The 21,354-nt window shown below is 33.2% G+C and overlaps 1 protein-coding gene across 3 annotated transcripts in view; it reads left to right on the forward strand.

Annotated features, from left to right (window-relative positions):
* Positions 1 to 21,354, forward strand: part of LOC126879961 (serine-rich adhesin for platelets) — a 960,737-nt gene that overhangs the window by 290,089 nt on the left and 649,294 nt on the right. For all 3 annotated transcript variants that reach the window (XM_050643380.1, XM_050643382.1, XM_050643381.1), the window contains 4 exons: positions 3,469 to 4,008; positions 15,315 to 15,562; positions 15,936 to 16,203; positions 17,170 to 17,352. In XM_050643380.1, coding sequence (XP_050499337.1) covers positions 3,469 to 4,008; positions 15,315 to 15,562; positions 15,936 to 16,203; positions 17,170 to 17,352 — 1,239 coding nt within the window. The remainder of the gene's footprint in view (positions 1 to 3,468; positions 4,009 to 15,314; positions 15,563 to 15,935; positions 16,204 to 17,169; positions 17,353 to 21,354) is intronic.

The raw sequence follows: 21,354 nt of genomic DNA on the forward strand, positions 1-21,354 counted from the left end.
CAACATTCGAAACGGATAAGAACCAAAAGAAGAAGATGACATGAAAATGAAAGTGTATTAATACTTTTGATTAAAAACTTTATAGATTCTAATCTATAAAAGATTAAATTTTCAAAAATAAATACTTGAACCTTTGTTTTATTTTGTTAACCTGTTGTTATATATCTGTTGAATAGAACTCTATTTTGAATCTAGAATTTTAACAAATCCTAACTTTCATTAAAATTTATTGATCTTATATCTTCAATCTCTTATATCTTCAATAAATATTTATTTCTATAGAAAAATGTAAAATATATTGAGTTTAATAAATGAGTTACTGATATTTTAAGTCTGATCAATGTAATTAGTAACAATTTAAAATTATTTACATAATATTCCTTTTTACAACTTCTTGTAATAACTCAAGCTTCAATAAAATGTTCTTTTCTATATTCGTTTGGGTCAAAATATCAATAATCTATATCTCAGAATATTACTTAGAGCTGTTTTTAATAAATAAAACCCAACATACAACTTTAATGATGAAAGTTTAATCAAATATCAATCCCACAATACATAAATTATTAATCCAAAGAAGCGATAAGATAAATTCAAAATACAAGTGAAGTTAGACCTTTCTTCACATTTTTGACTCGTTATGTCAAAATAAAGGAACTTTTATTAAAATAAAGGTGTCCTCTAATTTTCCTTAAATACAGGCAGCCTGTATTTTATTAAAAGACAAAAATAAAAGACGCAATACTGCGCATGCTTATATGTCAAAATAAAGGATCTTTTATTACAGGTCGACTTAAAAGACGTTGGCAATAACTCTCTAATGTGTAATAATTGTTTAAATTTAAACAAATTAAGGCAGTGCATTAATTTTTTAACTGATTTCTGTGCAATTTATTTAGGTATAAGGAATTTAAATTTATTAGTAGGTATTAATTAAATACAGTTTAAAATTTATCACATAGGTACCTATTATAATTAATCGTCGTTTGGAAATTGTGATTTTTATTTTTAGGAAAAACTGTGCTTGTAGAAAAAGTATAGTGTGAAACACGTGCAGAAAGGTAATTTCTCACTCGTTTGAATTGCGGCACTCGCTTGCGCTCGTACCGCAACTTTTCAAACTCGTGAGAAATTAGTACCTTTCTGCACTTGTTGCACAATATACTATTTTTAACACTGTATGAATTAGAAGAATAATTTTACCAATGCGTGGGTTTTTCATTGCAAAACTTAAATTAACGTCAGCAGTCATCTTGAAGGTAAACTAAGCTATGTTCTGTGGCTCTTCGACAATATCTAGGCTCGGCTATTGATTGAAAAGCAAAACCGAAGGGGTACTAAAATAATGGATGTTAGTTCGACCTAATTACCCAGACGTTTTTATTTTAAGTGGGAGATTTGACAGTAGTATGTGTATGTGTAGGCAATAAAAAACTATCTACATACTTAAAAAAAGGGACCAGACTAGACTAAACAATAAAGTCCAAAGTCTAGCTTAGCTGCCCTAATAACACAAAACATAGAAGGTACACACAGGACATTGAAAACATTCCTGGAATGTCTCTAAAAGCACACGAACGTCCCTGGAAAGTCCCAAGAAAGTGCTGTGTCAGCATTTTAAACATTCCTTGAATGTCTTGTTGGAACATTCCATGAATATCTACGAATGTTCTTTGAACATTCACAGTATATTTTTTAGACTGAATGTCTTGTTGAAACATTCCATGAATGTCTTGAAACATTCCATGAGTGTCTGCGAATGTTCTTAGGACATTCGAAGTATATTTTTTAGACATTCTCTGAAATATATCATCAGTGATGTGACAATACCTCCTATATGTTTTTTCATGAGTTTTGCAGGAGACGAAAAACATTTTTTAAGGTCACCTCCTGTTTTCATACGTAAGTTTTGACTTGTTTTGTAGTAAATAGATAGTTGGATTTACTACAAAACAAGTCAAATAATATATGAAAACAGGAGGTGGCCCAAACAAGTTTTTCATCTTCCACAAAATTCATGAAAAAGCAGATAGGAGGTATTGTCACTTCACCGACGATATACCAGAAGTATATGTGGCCGTACCAAATAATACATCCTTGATAAATATAAACATTTTTATTGCACAAAATCTTGTCATATATTTTTTTCCATAATCATTACTACGATGACGATTCATTGTATTGAATTGTACATTACAATTACAATCAGGTCATAACTCTGACCAATGAGCAATTTTAATTTAACCTAAATTACTACTGTTCCTTAAAATGAAGATGAAGAGCTTACCCCATAGCGTCTCTTATCTAATCTAACAGGCACACAAGCACTATGCCTGCTTTTCTAACCGCACTATTCTAACATACACAGGCACACAAGCATTATGCTCTGCTTTTCACTATCACATATCACTCAAACTAGTTCAAAAGGCTTTGTCCTCTTCAATCTTCTAGTTTACCCAGTAGTATCGAGGAGCTGGATTTCCTTAATATTCTTGTAGGTACTTACGAAGTTGTTGCTTGTGACTTCCAACTTTAAAACAAATCCAGCTGTAAAATATTTATGTGCCTGAAGGCTTTTGTATGCTTTCATCTGTTGCTTAGAGTAGTAACTGTGAGACTCCACCAGATATAATCAACTATTTATGATGGATAAATATCTATAATAGTAATTTGGTGGAATGCACTTTATGGTAAAATCCAATTCTGACTGAATTGTATATGGATCTAAATCCCCAATTATTTTCAGCTTCAATAAATATCTAAAACAATAAAAGAAATAATTTGCTTGCAAAATTCATCAATATTGATAAATATCAGAGAAAAATGAACAGTAAATAAAAATTGTTTCCCCTACCTTTCTCCAAACATCTGGAGTTTCCAATAATAATTTCCTTAAATAATCACTTTGCAGTGTGATAAAGTTTATAAAGTTCACAAAATACAGCCAACGAAATCCAAATGAATCCAAAATAGACAAAATACGACGATAAACAATGAAATGAAATGGTATTACAAACATAACCTCTGTAGCCTGTAACTTTTTGTTGTATGCCAACCAACCAGAAGTCACGTGGTTTGGATTGCCTAAATACATAATATACACGCGCGGCAAATTTGAAAATGAATGCAAATTGAATAGTAAATGGCCTCTCTGAAAATATAGGACATTGGTAGTATGTTCATAGAATGTTTTGTGGTAACATTCCACGAATAACTTAATCAGATGTTCACCGAATGTCCCTTGAATGTCCAGGACATTCAAACATTAATAGAACTTTGATAGTACATTCCTGGAATGTTTTGTGTTGTTAGGGTGTATAAAGGACTCGCCAAAATTTTAAATTAAAAAAAACTAATCCAGGCACACCTTCAAACATTATAAGTTGATAGTTTGTTTTACCAACTCTTTTAATTTTATTTACTCTTGAGTGTATGAAAATACGTTCTGAATTAGTTATTTTTTCACAGAGGCTCCTCTTCTTCGTCTTCTTCCTCCATGGGATTTCGAAGTCTGGACAGCAGCTTTAACCGACCAGGCAACATAATGCCTCGCCTTTCCGAAAACACAGACTCCTCAATCGATCACTACCAAGATGCAGACGAGGAAGATAACAACAGCTCCTCGATTAATATCAGCATGCTGCCAATAACAAGAACGACATCTACTCGTGAAAGGGAAAAGCTTGCAACTACTAGAGAAAAGGCTGTCTCGCTGCAGAATCGAGAACGCGAGCGGGAAAAATCAACTGCGAATCAAGTCAGGTCTGACAGGATTTCACCTTCGGGAAGAACGAATCGATTGATCCACCACAGGTCTCAATTGAAGAGATCTCCAGCTGGGTCGGATAAAACGGTGAATAGCTCATCGAGTAGCAGCGATGAGTTTGTTTCGAAATCACCACCTGGTCCATCGGCGCAACAAGCTGCTAGAAGAACTGTTACCGGGAGGACGGCGTATCAACCTCCAAGAAATACTGTACAAGATGATGCTACCGGTAGAGTCAGAAGGTAAGTTGAAACATGTATTTATTAGACTACCTACATGCGTCGTATCATTCTAACGATCAAAGTAGATTGAGTTTAGGTAATGAAATTATTTTACCAGAAATTGAACTATCCCATTAATAAAAAAAATATTGAACTTAATACAACTTATAAAAATAGTGTGTGAACCCAGTAAGTAGCAAGAGTATAATATTCCAACTGGTCCCTCTTCTATTGAAAATTTTTGAACATGACTTAAAGAAGTTTGTGCTGCATATTAGAAATTTTTGAAATATACAGGGTGAGTCATGAGGAACTGTAAATATTCCTACCTCGTATAGAGGCCCCTATGGGGAATAACAAATGACCATTAAAAAGTGTCTGCTCCCATTGTTTAATAATATACATTGCGAGTTTCGCATTTTGACAGAAATTTGTATTCGTCATAATTTTTGAACGGTCAGATCGATGTGTCTCTCTTATTTTGGTCAATCGTTACACTATTACCACCTAATCAACGGATTTCTTCAAACTAGAAAAAAATCTAGATTCAAACTAGAATAAATTAGACAAATGGGTAATTAAAATGGCACATTTATTTTTTCCCCACACGATTACTTAATTTTTTATTAAAAAATCAAATTTGTCAAAATCGCAATTTTACCATAAAAATAAAAAAAATTAAACAACGTTTTTCTTAAAATTAAAAGTTTCACTTTTTTTTCTATAACACGTCTAGATCTAAAACCATAGGCGTAACCAGGGGGGGTTTGGGGGGTTATAACCCCCCCCCCCCCCCTTGGGATGTACTTTGAGCTCTATACGCTTAACACCATACCCTTCAGAGACCTTCCAGTAGTTGTAACCCCCCCCCTTCAGGTAGTTTAAACCCCCCTTAGGATCATCCTGGTTACGCCTATGTCTAAAACTCCCCATAACACTTTTCTTTGGACTCTATAGTTTAACATAGACGTAATCAAATAGATAAATTTTAAATTTTTTTACTTAATTTTTGAGATTTAACTTTGCAATTCACGAATCTGCACCTTTTATTTTTAAAAATTCATAACTTTTACGAGAAGAAGACTGAAAGTCTACAACAATTTTCATAGTCTTCACAATGGTAAGAGCTAAGTGCTGTAAAAATTTCAAAAAAAAATATTAAAATGGAACAGATTTGTAGCGAGTTAAACCGTGATTTCATTTTTTTTTCATTTTTAGGTTAAAATTACAATTTTGACAAATTTGATTTTTTAATAAAAAATTAAGTAATCGTGTGGGTAAAAAATAAAAATGACATTTTAATTGCCTATTTGTCTAATTTGTAAAATTCATATTTTAAAATTCATATTCACCATCCTAAGATTAAAAGCAGATCATGGATGTTTCCCGAAGCATCTACATAAAATCGGAGTTCTCTTAACAGGCAGATGTGACTGTGGAACTAGCATAGCTAATCTAAATCATATATTTTTTAACTGTCCCTTAAATCTCAATGCAAGTATGTGGCTGCTACAAGAATTGCTGAAAGCAGGTTTAAGTACTCCCCTAGACTTAAATGTGCTATTAAGTGTGGATAACATTAAAATTTTTAAACTAATTATGACATTTCTTCAAAAAATTAAATTAAAAGTGTGAATGTAAAACTAATCGTTTGAATGAATAGGTATTTCTTTTGTATTATGTAATGTATGAATGAGATATTTACTGTAATTAATTATATTATTTTGTAACCTATGTATGTTTTTAGTTCTTACCGTAGTGAAAAAGAAAAAAAAAATAATATAGTTGTATTTATTAACATAGTACGTAGGCATTGTTATTTGTAAGCTTTATTTTTTTTTTATTTTTTATTTTTAAGTGTATACTGGACAATTTTATACTTATGAACGAATAATAATTGTATAATAATATGTAATTACGTGGCTAAAGGTTCTGAACCAAGGCCAGAATAAAATATAAAACAAAAAAAAAAATTCATATTAGAGTTTTCAAAAAGTGTATACAAGGTGAAATTTTTTCTAAGACCAAAACGAACTAATTTTTTAAATCCGGGCCTGATTTTTTTCTAGTTTGAATAAATCAGTTGATTGGGTGGTAACAAAAATTAAATATTTGTTCAAAAAAAATTAATTTTTGTATTAAAAGTTAATTTTTTAAATCTATGGTTCACTTTACCAAACTTTTAATTATTCATATTTAGTCAAATTTGATTTTTTTATAAAAAATTAAGTAATCGTGTGGGGGAAAATAAATATGCCATTTTAATTGCCTATTTGTCTAAATTGTAAAATTCCTATTAGAGTTTTCAAAAAGCGTATACAGAGTGAAATTTTTTCTAATAAGACACAAACGAACTAATTTTTTAAAGCCGCACCTGATTTTTTTCTATTTTGAATAAATCAGTTGACTAGGTGGTAATAGTGTAACGATTGACCAAAATAAGAGACACATCGATCTGACCGTTCAAAAATTATGACGAATACAAATTTCTGTCAAAATGCGAAACTCGCCCTATATATTATTAAATGGGAACAGACACTTTTTAATGGTCATTTGTTATTCCCCATAGGAGCCTCTATACGAGGTAGGAGTATGTACAGTTCCTCATGACTCACCCTGTATAGCAGGTGATTTTAATTAATTTGCCTGATGCTGTGTGGTCCAATCAAGATCATATTGTATTGTCCTACGATCCTGTCCAATTTTTCTTCTTACGGTGCCCGATTCTTAAGGAAGTTGGACATTACATTTGCCCATTTAATCTTATTTGCAGCCGCCCTGAATAGTTCTATGGAGGTCATATTCGTCCATTGTCGTAGGCGTAGGTTCTTAAGCCAAGAGTTGCGTCTACTTCCTGGTCCCCTATTGTTATTGCTCATACTTTTAATCTCTTACGATGTCACCAAACTATTGTGTTTTCCGTTCATTTAATATAAGCATAAGCTATCTTTCCTAATTCATCCTCCGCAAGACTTCCACATTTGTCGTATGGCTCATGGCAATGGACATAGGATATTCTGAGCATTTTACGGTAACACCAGAGTTCGGGTGCTTGGATTCTTTTATGTGTTGCTTCTGTCATTGTCCAGGCTTCAACACCATAGAGCAATGTGGAGAAAACATAACACTTAAGTATTCTAGTTGTAAATGAGATAACCAGCTGGCATGGCCTTTGTATAACTTTTTACATTTGGTAACCACGTGCCTTTTCCAGACGTGTTTATATCTCTAGTGAGTGATCCCACGTTTCATCGAGATTACTTCCAAGTTAGTTATATTGATGAGTTATATTCGTCTTCAGACCCACGGACGGACAGACAGGCGTGAAACCAAGTAAGTATGTGTTCTCGTCTTGATAATGCGCGTCGAATAATATATCGCTTGTACTATTTCGGAAGTACTTTAAAACAGTACTTCCTATTGCAACTCTAAAGCCGGAAATCCGAGGTCAAATTTCTCACCTTTAATACCATCCTTGGGTTATAATTTTTCATTCGACACCTTTGGTATAGTCGGTTCGCTAAACTCAGACACAACTGGCTAGTGATTTTAGTAAGTAATTTTGCCAATTTGGCAAAATTGACAAAAAAAATAACTCCCAAATAGTAATTAATTACCGAATAGTTAGTATCAGTACAAAAAATCAGTACAAAGTATCAGTACAAAAGTACAAAAAATCAAAAAAATTACCTACCAAAATCACTAGCCAGTTGTGTCTGAGTTTAGCGAACCGACTATATTATATATTCGTTTCTTCTTACCTTTTTTGTGATAGTCTGACATTTAACATAGTGTGACATTTCTGTTTCTGGTATTAACTGGTTACCTATTGTGTTCCTTGTTGTTTGTTGGTGGTACATCAAAAATTTTATGAAACCTTAACAGACATCTTAGAAATCCTTAACTCCTTTAATACTATGGTCTCTTAGTTAAGTCTGTAAATGTATTGACAGTTAAAACCTTTCAATCTACATGTCATCTTCTCTTGTAATTCGTTAAATTTCCATTTATCATGTCAGATTATTTACCGCCCTATATGTCTTTACATGTATGGGAACGAAAATCCTTTATTATAGGTTATCCGTTTTATTTACTGTGTAATTTCTGTAAGGGATATCCTTATTTTCCCTATTATAAACTTAATACCATAATCCTAACATCGTATCTCATATCCACTCATTACGTTTTCAAAACAAACGACCTGGAAAAAATCAACCATCTATAAACACCTTTTCTTTCGAAATGCTTGTAGATAATTTTGTCCCAACTGTTTTGGATTTTCTCACTCCCACATTAACACCAACGAACGTCCCAAATTAAGGCGGATTTTTCATTAATTCGTATTTTTCTCCAGCACCATATATATACAGGGTGTCCAGAAACTCTTCTGACAAACGAAGGCCGGAGAGTCTTCAGATAATTTAAGATAATTCAACCCAATTCACCTATTCCGAAAATGCATCCTTACGGAGCTAGAGCTTTTTAAAGAATACTACCACATACCTTCAAGGTAAAGTATTTGGAAAGCGAGGAATTCGGAGAAGAAGAATATCATGGTTAAAGAACCTGAGGAAATGGTTCTCCACAACAACAACTAATCTATTTAAAGCATCAGTTAATAAAATAATTATAGACAGAATGATCGCCAATATTCGAAACAAATAGGCACTAAAAGAAGAAGACTACCATATGTCGGTTTATAACGTTCTCCGTCATTTTACGACTTCCAATCGTCACTTCGTCCGGTTGTTCCATAGGTCCTCTTCTGTTTCTTTCTCTCAACTCTTTGTCCATTTCTTCGCTCTAACTTTTTCTCGGTCTACCTCGCTTTCCCTTTCCTTCTGGTTGCCATTTTAATATTTCCTTTGGTATTCGTTGTTCATCCATTCTTTGTATATGTCCGAACCAGATAAGTTGTTTTGTTGTTAGGTCTTCTGTGATTGTTCGTTTGATTCCCATTACTTCTCTAATGCGTTCGTTGGTAACTCTTTCTCTTCTAGATCTTCCTGCGGCTCTTCTCCAAAAATCCATATTCGTTGCTCTCAGCGTTGCCAGTGTTCTTTCTTTCAATGGCCATATCTCACAGCTGTATAGAGTGATACTTTTCACTATAGTCTCATATATCCTCTTTTTATTTTCTTTGATGATGGATTGGTCCCATGAAATGCTGTTTGGCATTGTGATGGCTTTTCTCCCTGACGTATCTCTGTCTTTTATGGCTTTGTCTAATGTTCTATCGTGCGAGATAGTGATACCTAGACCTAGGTACTTCGGTACTTGTAGTCACAGCAGTGCTTTATCGTGGTGTTATCGTCTAATATTAGAGAGATATCGCAAATGCAAACGATAATATCGTGTCAAGACGTAAATAACGTATAACGTTCTATTTCAGCACAGGCAACAAGAGAGTTATCGCAAATGTTCTGGGGCGGGGCTTAACGTTATTATGACAACCGACGTTTGGTATTACAATGTAACCTAGAAATTAATTTTGAAGAATACTGTACCTAATTGTTTTTTATTGAAAATTGAATTTGGATATTGAGCTGGTTGGCATGCATTTTAATTTTAATGGTTTAACCAACAATAAATATAAATAGTTGGTATAAAAATAATATAAAATATCTGAATAAATAATATCCTAACCACAAAAAGTAGTCTATTGTAGACAAAATAAAAATGCACGTGTTTCTCAACATAAGATGATTCACAGTATTTAGTTTATAAAATTTGTATTCTATACATTATTTTTATGTTTCATCCCAAATGTCAAATTAGCGTTAACGTTATTACCGTCCCTTATTTCAACCTAAATAGCGGGACACGCTATCCGGTATTAGCGTAACATTCATTCTGCGCTTGCGTACATGTCAAAATAGCGTATTCCGCTATTAGCGTGCGATAAAAATGCATTTGCGATATCTCTCTATTATAGTATATTCTTTGATGGTTTTTGCGGTAAATTTTAAAGAACCGCTTGGATTGACTTTAAATTTGGCATACTTATAAATAATATATCAAAGAAAAAAGTAATATTGTGCCGATGTGTGCTTTTGCTCTGGGGGTGGGTACCACCCCTTCTCGGGGGTGGAAATATTTAACCTCAAAATAACCTCAGAAATCGATAGACATTTCAGTTCTGAGTAAAAAATGTTATATACGACTTTTTCGGTAAATTGATATTTTGCAAGTTATTCACGATCGAAATTGATGATTTCCTACATGAAAAATGCATGTTTTTGAGTGGATTTTCAAAAATACTTGTAACTCTAAAATTATGCATTTTTACGAAAAAGTCTTTAGAATCAAAAAGAAATATTTTAAATTATTAAATTGAGTGGTGTTCTTTAAATTATTATGGCAATAACACTACCTAAGTTACAGCCTACCTAAAATCGGGTTTTTTTCGAATTAACCTTGAATCAAACATTTTTTTTTATTTAGCTAATGCCTCGACAACTAATGGCCATTGGCATGGTAGGGTCGGTCAATTTTTGCAGTCAGGTACCTAGTGTCATGTGTAGTGTGTGTGTTGAGTAAGTGTCTTGTTACTTTTGTAAAGTCGACGTCATTGTCTTTGCAAAGAGACGCTAATTATATCCGAACGTCTGCGGTCCCTCCGGTGAGTACCGATCCCACAAGGACAGAAACTATTTTCATTTAATAATTTATAATAAACGAAAAATTTCTGACCCTAGTGAGATTCGAACTCACGACCTTTCGGATTTTTCGATCCAAAGTAGGCGCTCTTACCACTGAGCCACGGAGGGGGTGAATCAAACATTTGATCATTAAATAAAGCAAGAACTAGAGATTTCTGGAAAAAATATGGAGACATCTTTTAAAGACTTTACTGATATCTTTAAAAGGTGCTAGGATAAAAGTGATTTGGATAAAAAAATTTCCGAATTATTAAACAAACAAAACGATTATGTCGTTGAAAAAACAAAAAAATAATTACTTAAATCGGTGAATTTTCCACAAAAATAAAAATTAACATTATTCCATATACATTTAGCTTTATTTATAAACTACGTGTTCTGAGATTATAACCAGTTTAAAGTGCTTAGATTTGAAAAAAAATTCAATTTAGTATTAAATAATTTTTTGACAATTTATAAATTTTTTTCATTTTTTCAAAATTATTTGAAAACTAAAAGAAACTTGAAAAATATATATGAATACTAAAATGCAGTATTTTTCATACTGAAACTCTTTCAGTTTTTTCAATGTCTCAATGATAAAAACTGAGTGAGATATTTATATTTTAAGTTTGCACGTAAGTGTGAGAAGCAGTTTTCTAAGCTCTTTGAATCGCATTCTTTAAAAATCAAAGACCTCCAGAAAGTTCAACTTTTGAGAACATTTAGCACTTATAATTCCCGACAAAGTAAGCTTTGAAACAATGAAATATCTTGGAAATTAAAGAAGGTATCGGTAAAAAACCGTTAAGCTATTAAATTTTCAGCTTGCTATTAAACAACTTTTTTGGTACGCGACATCCAGGTCTATAAGTAAAGGAACTTGTGAAGCGATAACGATTAATTTTAAAAGGTACCAACTTTATTTTGAGCGTAATTTGCTTACATTTAATGCTAAAAATTAAAAAATAAATAAATAAAGAAAAATAAAAATAAAACTTTTGATAAATTTTCCCTAGAGTGCTTCATTTTTTGGATATTTCACGTCGAAATGTTCGATTTGGAATTTCACGAATAAGAACCTACTTTTCATTAACTACAACTCTGGTTCTACTAGCTCTCCAAACTTCATACATAAACAGATTTTTTCAGTTTTTCATAATCTATATTTCTGCTCAGAAGATTTTTTCGATAAAATACTTACTTTTTCAGTTATTTGCAAAGCACCGTCTAACAACGTGGTTCATTTGTTGAAAAATGAACATATTCACTCGCAAATAACTCGAATTGTATTGACTTAGTTAAAAAACTCTGTAGAACAAAGGTTGCTTAAAATTAGTCAGTTTATCAATTTCCGGACTTATTTTAGACCAATATTTTTTCACCCCCGAAAAGGGGTGAAACTCACCCCCAGGGCAAAAGCACACATCGGTACTATATCACTTTTTTCTTTGACTTATTAGCTAAGTGAATATCAAATGTCATGTCAACACAAGCGGTTGTTTAAAATTCACAGGTTTTGCAATATTTTACCGTGAGTGAATGATCTAATAAATGTCTTTGTAGAGGTAGTTTATTAAAGTTGAAAATATTAAATACTACTTAATACACTAAATTACGAACATAAAATAAAGTTTAAATCACTACAAAATGCATCATTACCTAATTTAAAGTTACAAATTATTTTTTATACAAATTCTTATTTAGAGGGTAGTTTTTAAGGGTTTAAAACTATAAAATACATTTAGATATGAGAAACAATCAAATTTCTATTTTAGGCATACTATTTAACATACCTACACATAATTTAGATTTAAATAACGCTTATATTTATGCTGTTTTTATTTTTTGGTAAAAAGGGGTATTTTTACCCCTTAAAAATAAAAAGCACACATTGTAGTCATATCACTTTTGAAGAGGAGCGCAAGATGAGCTTATTTGCAAAATTTCATCTAAATCGGAGCGGTTCTTTAGAATTTAGAAGTTTTGCAATATTTTACCGTTAAAGAACGTACTATTAGATCTTTTTGTCCTGCTCCAATGCACAAATAATCGGTTTTCTTTTTATTTACTTCTAGACCCCATATATCATACTCTTCAATTAATTTTCGTGCCATATAGTTTAAATCGGCATAATCTTGAGCCATTATTACTTGATCGTCTGCAAAGTTGTAGGTAGGGGAAGGGAGGGCAAGATGGAAGGCTTAACTTTAAGATGTGTAAAAAAATAAAACAACGTAATACAAAACTTTCATTTTAATCATTCTTGAAAGAGACCTTATACAGTTACAAAATTCAACCATTAAATATTATTAATAATAAGTAGAATTTTTTTTATGAGTAATTAAAAAATAATGTCAAAAATTCCATCTTGCCCTTACCTTAGGGCAGGATGGAAAGTTGTTCGGGCAAGATGGAATGTAGAGGAAAGCACTAAATTTTACAGTTTACACACATAAAACTGCCATCTTCTGTGTCGGTACACAATTCATGTGATCAACCATTACATACAGGACATTGTACCCAGTCCTCTGTGGGCGGTTCCACAACGTTCACCACATACACAGAACACATCATTTTGTGAAGACTGTTTCTAAATGTTGTAGAATATTTTTAACTTTTTCTGTTTTTGTCCCTTTTCCTTTACCTTTTCTTTTATTTTCGCAGGTTCCTATTTGCTTGCTTTTATTTTTGCCTAACTATTATCTTCCAACTTGCCCTAAGTTGCAATTTTCCATCTTGCCCATATGCCCCTTTGCAATAATAATATCAATATTTTAAAAATGCTTTATTATTTCTCTTATCTAAATATCAATTCAGATAACCTGTACCTAATAGATACTTTGTATAAATGCATAATAATAATATTATACACCTTGTTTTAATAATCGTATCACAAAAATTCAATAATTGCGTAATATTTAACTGCGAAAATAAGAAGGAAGCGTGTACACTCATTAGCTGACATGAACTGATTGAGCCGTCGTTTGTAAATAAAAGAGGTTCGCCTGCATCTGTGCGAGTGTGGATCCGGGCGATTCATTGCGCAGTTCGGGTTTTATAGGTAATTTCCATCTTGCCCTATCCTTCCATCTTACCCTACTTTCCCCTATATAATATTGGGACCGTGCAAGTTCGGCAAAGTGACACCTATTTCTACGCTCTGCAACTTTATTCGCACTTTTAATTATATTGGCCAATTATATTAGTCCTGATTGCTGGATAATTGTCAAGGCCATAGTCCAAAAAAATAATAAGAAGAAAAAATAAAATTCAGGTTATGTTATTAAAACGTAAACGTGTATGTAGTAAATAAAATTAGTTATTAAAATGGAGTACTGCAACCAAAATACAATTAATTAAATTTACCTTTATATAATAATTGCAAATCATATTAATATTGTGGAGCAACATATAATTTTTCTTCTTCATTGCAGTAGATATGAAATGTACGTCAATTTGACAATTTCAATTGAAAATATGAATTATTTAAGAAAGTTGCAATATTTCTCCGCTATTCGCGCACGATCGTTTCTCAATTCCCTTCCAAGTATTTGCACACCGCGAATACCATAGTGTAGGTGAGTGGTATCCCCATTGTTCTACATTTATGTTTTCATCTTTTTAAAGCACTTTCGAGGTATATTTTTATTGAAAGTGGGGGACAGGCAACACCCTTTAATCCTTTTGATGTCATAAATCCTGTTGTTATTTGTATCCCTGTTTTTATTTTTGTTATGGATTGATTGTATAATACTTTAACGGTTTTTTCTAATTCTATATTAGTATAGTCCGTTCGCTAAACTCAGACACAACTTGCTAGTGATTTTAGTAGATAATTTTTTTGTTTTTTGCCAATTTGGCCAAAATTGGCAAAATTACTAACTATTTAGTAATTATTAACTATTTCGTAAATATTTTTTTTGCCAATTTTACGAAATTGCCAAAATTACTTGCTAAGATCACTACCCAGTTGTGTCTGAGTTTAGCGAACAGACTATATTAGTGCTTTCCATGCATGGTTAAAGCTTCTTCAGTGGAACGCTATCGTAGGCTTTTCGTAAGTTCAATCACTGCATTAATCAACCATAGAAGTGTGGTTTAAGCGTTCGTTTTGGGTAAGTCATCGGTTAACGCCTAACTTTTTTGTGTGTAAAGCATGTTTTAAGCATTTGTGATACTAGACTCTAGATTATTAAATTATGAGGTATTTTATTACTAAAAGGTACTCTTGATGTAAGTCAGTAGGATACACCGTTTTCTAGAAAAATCGATTTGAAAATGTTTACATTGACATTTACAAAATTTGTACTACTATTTAATAGTATGTAGAATAGAATCTACCTGTCGTTGTCTGGTTGATGGCCGACGCATTCTAACATTATTTTGATAACTATAACTATTTTAGCACCCTCTATTAAATAACATTAGTAATTACTAGAAAGTTTACGCAGTTTCCTGTAATATATTAATAATACATTTTTACATTATTGGTGCAGTTACCTGGTTTGGCAGATTAAGTTTTACGGTACTTGTAAATAGAGCCTTCTGAAAACGATAAATCTTAAGAATAATTCAACTTATTACTTATTCTTTATCTTTTAAATAGTTTCCATTGAGATAAGACCAGTCAACTCAGCTGTTAATAATGCATTTTATATCTACACAATGATTTTATTGTTCCAGATCAAGGAGTCTACAACTTCCAGAGAAAAAGCCGCAAACTTTCAGCAGAGATGTTCAAACGGTCCAATCCAGAATATCCCCCCAACATCCAGAGCCACATCGGACCATTGTTAAAATTATTAACGCCGGAGAAAGACCAAAAAAACATACGCAAAATCAAGCTCAATCTTTGCCACATTCCTTGGAAGGAGAAGAAATCAGCGAGGATATGCTTAGGGAAGCAGAAGTTGTCACAGGGTTTGTATATGGTAAGTACACACTATGACTATTTTGAGCTAATCATCGTCCGTAATGTGAGGACTTATCCTTCAGATGACCAACCCAAGTATCGTGTGAGGAGTCCTGTGATAGCTAGGGTCATATCTAGAACAATTTTATCCATCGCTTTAAAATATACATAGGATCATGTAAATCTATCATGATTTTAAAACATTTAAAGGATTTTTACCCACATATTTTGGTGGCTCAGCATGCGATAAACCTGTATCAAGACTGATGATGATCCTTTCAGATCGAAAACGTTCTGTAATTTTGATGGTGGCCCCTTTAAGGGATTTTAATAAATATATATTTTATAAAAGATTTCAATAATTTGTTTAAAGCAAAAAAAACTTTTTGCAGGTAACAGATCACGTGCGGCAGCCCAAGCTCTTATTAATCACAGATTCAACAGTACCAGTTTCAGTAAGGAAGAAAAGAGCAAAGCTTCAAAGCCTGTTATAAATAACGGTGTTACAGTGTACTATGTGGGAAATTCGAAGAAAGATTCGCAAAAAGTGTTGGTGCGCGGAGCAACTAGTCCCATTCTGAGCAGTTTTGAAAGCAGGTCTGAATATAAGGATATGTGTTCCATCGATACGTGCAGTTTTTGGCCTCATTGTTCACACAGGTAGGTACAGTATTGCAATACTTACATACATAGTATCTAAATATCTCGACTCTTTTCCTAAGTACCTAAGTCGTTCCTTATCCTTTCCATTCTAGTCCTACTTAGCATTCACCGTAACATTTTCGTTTCAGCTACTATCAACCTCTCTCCTGAATCTTCTTTACAGGCCAGACTTCACCGACGTACACCAACGCAGGTCTCACCACACTCTTGTATATCTTTCCTTTCAGCTCTTCCCCGATTTTTCGATCGTAGACTACTCCGCTAATTTGCTTCCAGTTAAACCAGCCAGCCTGTATCCTGTAGGCAATTTCATGATCTAGTGTCCCATTTTTCGTTATATAGGAACCAAGATATTTAAATTCTCCTACTCGTCCTAGTTTTTCCTTAAGTATTTCTATGTCCCCAACCATTAATGTTCCACTTCTGCTAACTTTAGATCCTTCCTCTTCAATAATCCTTTTCCAACCCTTCAGTTTTCGTCCTTTGCTCTCCTCTACTAACATGATATCATTAGCAAAGAGCATTGACCAAAGAGCTTCCTCCTTTACCCTCTCTGCCATCTTTAAGACATGTCCTCCTCCTCTATCTTTTCTTCTTCGAAAGGATGTAGTGGCTTCATGTAATTTATTTGACTATTTCTCTCCAATTATCTCCCTCCTGTGCGTGTTGTTTTGCTTCGGAGAATGAGTAACTAGTTATGTTCTTTATTTGGTCCGACCATCTTGCTGGAGACCTTCCTCTGGATCTTTGCCCGCTACGTTTCCTTTAACTATCATTCGTTCCATGCCTTCTCTTCTTCTAGTTATATGTCCAAAATATCTCAGTATATTTTGGTTGATAGTTGTGGTGAGTCCAGCTTTTATGTTTCAAAAAACATAACTTAAATTTATTAATATAAAGAATATATCTATTTTTAACGTTATACACACTTGTAAGAAATAAAATGTCTATTTTTTAATTTAGGGACACTAGCAACGTCATCAGACCCTCCCACAGTTATCCAACTCATCAGAGATCTCTGGATTCTTCGAGGGCTCCTCCGTTGGAAAGAAAAACGCAAGACCAACACAAGCGACGTTTAGCACTAGAAATGGAACGCAGAAAACAACAACAGAGCTGTATTGTTGCCAACGAATTACACGAAAGGTGAATGATATATTTATTTGGTATTTCACTTTATTAACTATATTTTCCTTGTATGCTTTGTCAGTTATCTTCACTGTCGATCAATATGAAATGAGTTTGTCTAAAGTGGCTCAAGCACTCCCTTTGAAGTCCGCTAATCATATCGAAGAAAAATCTCTCTTTTTACAGCCCATGGGTCCTTAAATATTTGGTATTGTGCCCTTTAGAAGAAAAGAATTAAAATGACCTTCTTAACAAGTAGTGGAGATTAAAGTAAATTCCCAGCAAGCTACTAGTTTACGGAATATTGTAGTCCAATTTTTTTATTGCTCATTGGTGTCCAGTACATGTTTCACAGCAATTTTTCAGAACATTTGCATTGTGGTTTGTTGATGTAGCGTCATTCTTTTGACATAGATGTGTAATTAATATAACTTTTCATTTTAATGAAAATTATTTTTCTCACCTTACCTAGCATATGACCTATGGATAACATGGCTATCTTAACTTTGCTTGTTGCTTTTCGGAATAGTCCAGTTGTAGTTTTATTGAACCACTTTCTTTTAAGGTAGAAACGAAGATATACTTCATCTTCCTGGTCCTCTTTTTCCAAATACCTTGCACTAAAGAATGACTCACTATCTAGTCATATCTTTGTTCATTCCACATAACATGGCCAAGGTATTCTAGTTTGCGCTCTCAGAGTGTGTTAATAATCTCGCTTTCCTTGTCCATTCTACGTATGACCTCAACATTAGTCACATGAACCACCCTAGAAATTCTTAAAATGCATCTGGTGCATCACATTTCGAAGGCTTTGAGCTTTTTTAAAGAAGCTTCAGAGGTTAGTCAGAAGTGTCCAACTATCAGCAAAAACTACTGACTGGTCGGCTTATCTAATGTTGTTTGGACGCACTCCGTTAACTACACCTTCCTCTATTTCTCCCAGTGGTTAGTCGAAGATATATACATATTAAATAACATCGGGTACAGAATGTATCCTTGTCTCACTCCTCTATCTATGGAGACTCTGTCTCTGTCAACTGATTTAATAAACTTTAATATTGGTAGTTTGGTTGTAATTTACCTTATATATGACTCTCAAGTCTCTATCATCAATCTAATCTCGCTTCTTTCAAGATGATTATGAGCTTATTATATTTTACGATATCGAATGCCTTTTTGTAGTCGATAGTTGAGACTCCTGCAGTTGATATCCCTGCACCTGTGCATGAGTAGTTGCACAGGAAATAGAGCCTCTCGGGTGCCTAAGGCATTGCTTCTTGTTCTTCTTTTAGTTCCTTCTCCTATGGGAGGTTGGCTATCATCACAGCTATCCGTACCTTATTGGCGGCTGCTCTGAAAAGATCTACTAAGCTGCAACTATACCACTCTCAAGTATCTCAGCCAGGAAATTCTTCTTCTACCTATGGATCTTTTCCCCTTAATTTTTCCTTGCATTATGAGCCTTAATATTACATATTTCGCACCTCTAGTAATGTGGCCCAAATATTCCAGCTTTCTTGTTTTGATATTCTTTATCACCTTGCAATCCTTTTGTAGCCTTCTTATCACTTTTGCATTCGTAACTCGTTGGATCCATTGTATTTTAAAAATCCTTCCAAAACACCACATCTCAAATGCTTCCAACTTCTTTATGTTATCTACTTTTAGTGTCCAGCTTTCCATTCCATACAACAAAGGCGAGAACAAGTAGCATCTTAAGGCTCTTATTCTCAGCTCCAGAGGAAGGTCTCGAGGCATCGCGGAATCTCCAAATTGTGTCCACGATATGTACTTGTTTTTCGCATTTTTTTATATATTCTGCCCTGTATCATTTTCAAAAACGTTTAAAGTAAGTGGCTCATGTCTATTAAGCCAGATCATCCATTTCATAAGTCCATATTTGGAATAGTTTCATATTTTTTTTGCTAATTTTTTGCTAATTTATTACCACAAAAACAAATTTTTTGCTCCACCCCTAACCGAGAAACAATGGTTGATGTAGCTTAATATTATGTCACATCATCGATAGCCATATCTCGCGAACCTAAAGAGCTAGAAAATCGTACGACGCGGCATATTTTTTTGCTAATTTATTGCTGTCGATCTGCATATGCAACATACCCCAAAACCACCCCTGCTTCCCTTACAGCTAAACAACATCCCCAAAAAACAACGAAAAATCTTGAAAAATGATTTTTGTGATATAGTTGACGGTTGATATTTAATTTCTAATTTTTTGCTGTCATTAGCCGTAGAAAAACAAATTTTTTGCTCCACCCCTAACCGAGAAACAATGGTTGATGTAGCTTAATATTATGTCACATCATCGATAGCCATACCTCGCGAACCTAAAGAGCTAGAAAATCGTACGACGCGGCATATTTTTTTGCTAATTTATTGCTGTCGATCTGCATATGCAACATACCCCAAAACCACCCCTGCTTCCCTTACAGCTAAACAACACCCCCAAAAAACAACGAAAAATCTTGAAAAATGATTTTTGTGATATAGTTGACGGTTGATATTTAATTTCTAATTTTTTGCTGTCATTAGCCTTAAAAAACAAATTTTTTGCTCCACCCCTAACCGAGAAACAATGGTTGATGTAGCTTAATATTATGTCACATCATCGATAGCCATACCTCGCGAACCTAAAGAGCTAGAGAATCGTACGACGCGGCATATTTTTTTGCTAATTTATTGCTGTCGATCTGCATATGCAACATACCCCAAAACCACCCCTGCTTCCCTTACAGCTAAACAACATCCCCAAAAAACAACGAAAAATCCTAAAAAATGATTCTCATGATATGGTTGACAGTTGATGTTCAATAACAAATTTTTTTCTATGATAAGTTCTATCGATCCAAAGCTTATTTTAAATGTTTTTTAATGATACTTATACACGTATTATAAAAATTGAGTTATCCATCGCATTTTTTCGGTATGTCAAAAAAAAGTGTTTCATTTTTTGTTTATTACATTTTCTGTTATATGTATCTCGAAAACTGCTCGATGGATTTTAATGATCCTCATCTCTTTTTATTTTGTTAAACGTGCAAAAATATGAATTTTTCATTTTACCATATCAATGTATATCGAACCATATCTCCGAGATTTATCGATCGATTTTTGACTATTATTAAATATAAGTCACTTCGATACCACTCCGGCTACACTCATAAAAAAAGTAGTTACCGATCTTAGAAAATGCGTTCTTGAACGAAGAAAGGCTGTTTTCTAGAGCCAAGAGTAAAATAAATTACAACCAAGAATTTTTTTCAATACATTCTTATGAAGAATAAGTTCTTGGCTATAGTTTATTTTACTCTTTGCTGTAGAAAACAGCCTTTCTTCGTTCAAGAACGCTTTTTCTAAGATCGGTAACTACTTTTTTTATGGGTGTAGCCGGAGTGGTATCGAAGTGACTTATATTTAATAATAGTCAAAAATTGATCGATAAATCTCGGAGATATGTTTCGATATACATTGATATGGTAAAATGAAAAATTCATATTATTGCACGTTTAACAAAATAAAAAGAGATGAGGATCATTAAAATCCATCGAGCAGTTTTCGAGATATAACAGAAAATGTAATAAACAAAAAATGAAACACTTTTTTTTTGACATACCGAAAAAATGCGATGGAAAACTCAATTTTTATAATACGTGCATAAGTATCATTAAAAAACATTTAAAATAAGCTTTGGATCGATAGAACTTATCATAGAAAAAAATTTGTTATTGAACATCAACTGCCAACCATATCATGAGAATCATTTTTTAGGATTTTTCGTAGTTTTTTGGGGGTGTTGTTTAGCTGTAAGGGAAGCAGGGGTGGCTTTGGGATATGTTGCATATGCAGATCGACCGCAATAAATTAGCAAAAAAATATGCCGCGTCGTACGATTTTCTAACTCTTTAGGTTCGCGAGATATGGCTATCAATGATGTGACATAATATTAAGCTACATCAACCATTGTTTCTCGGTTAGGGGTGGAGCAAAAAATTTGTT

This window comes from Diabrotica virgifera, chromosome 2, assembly GCF_917563875.1.
Source record: "Diabrotica virgifera virgifera chromosome 2, PGI_DIABVI_V3a".
NCBI classification, from domain to species: Eukaryota; Metazoa; Arthropoda; class Insecta; order Coleoptera; family Chrysomelidae; genus Diabrotica; species Diabrotica virgifera.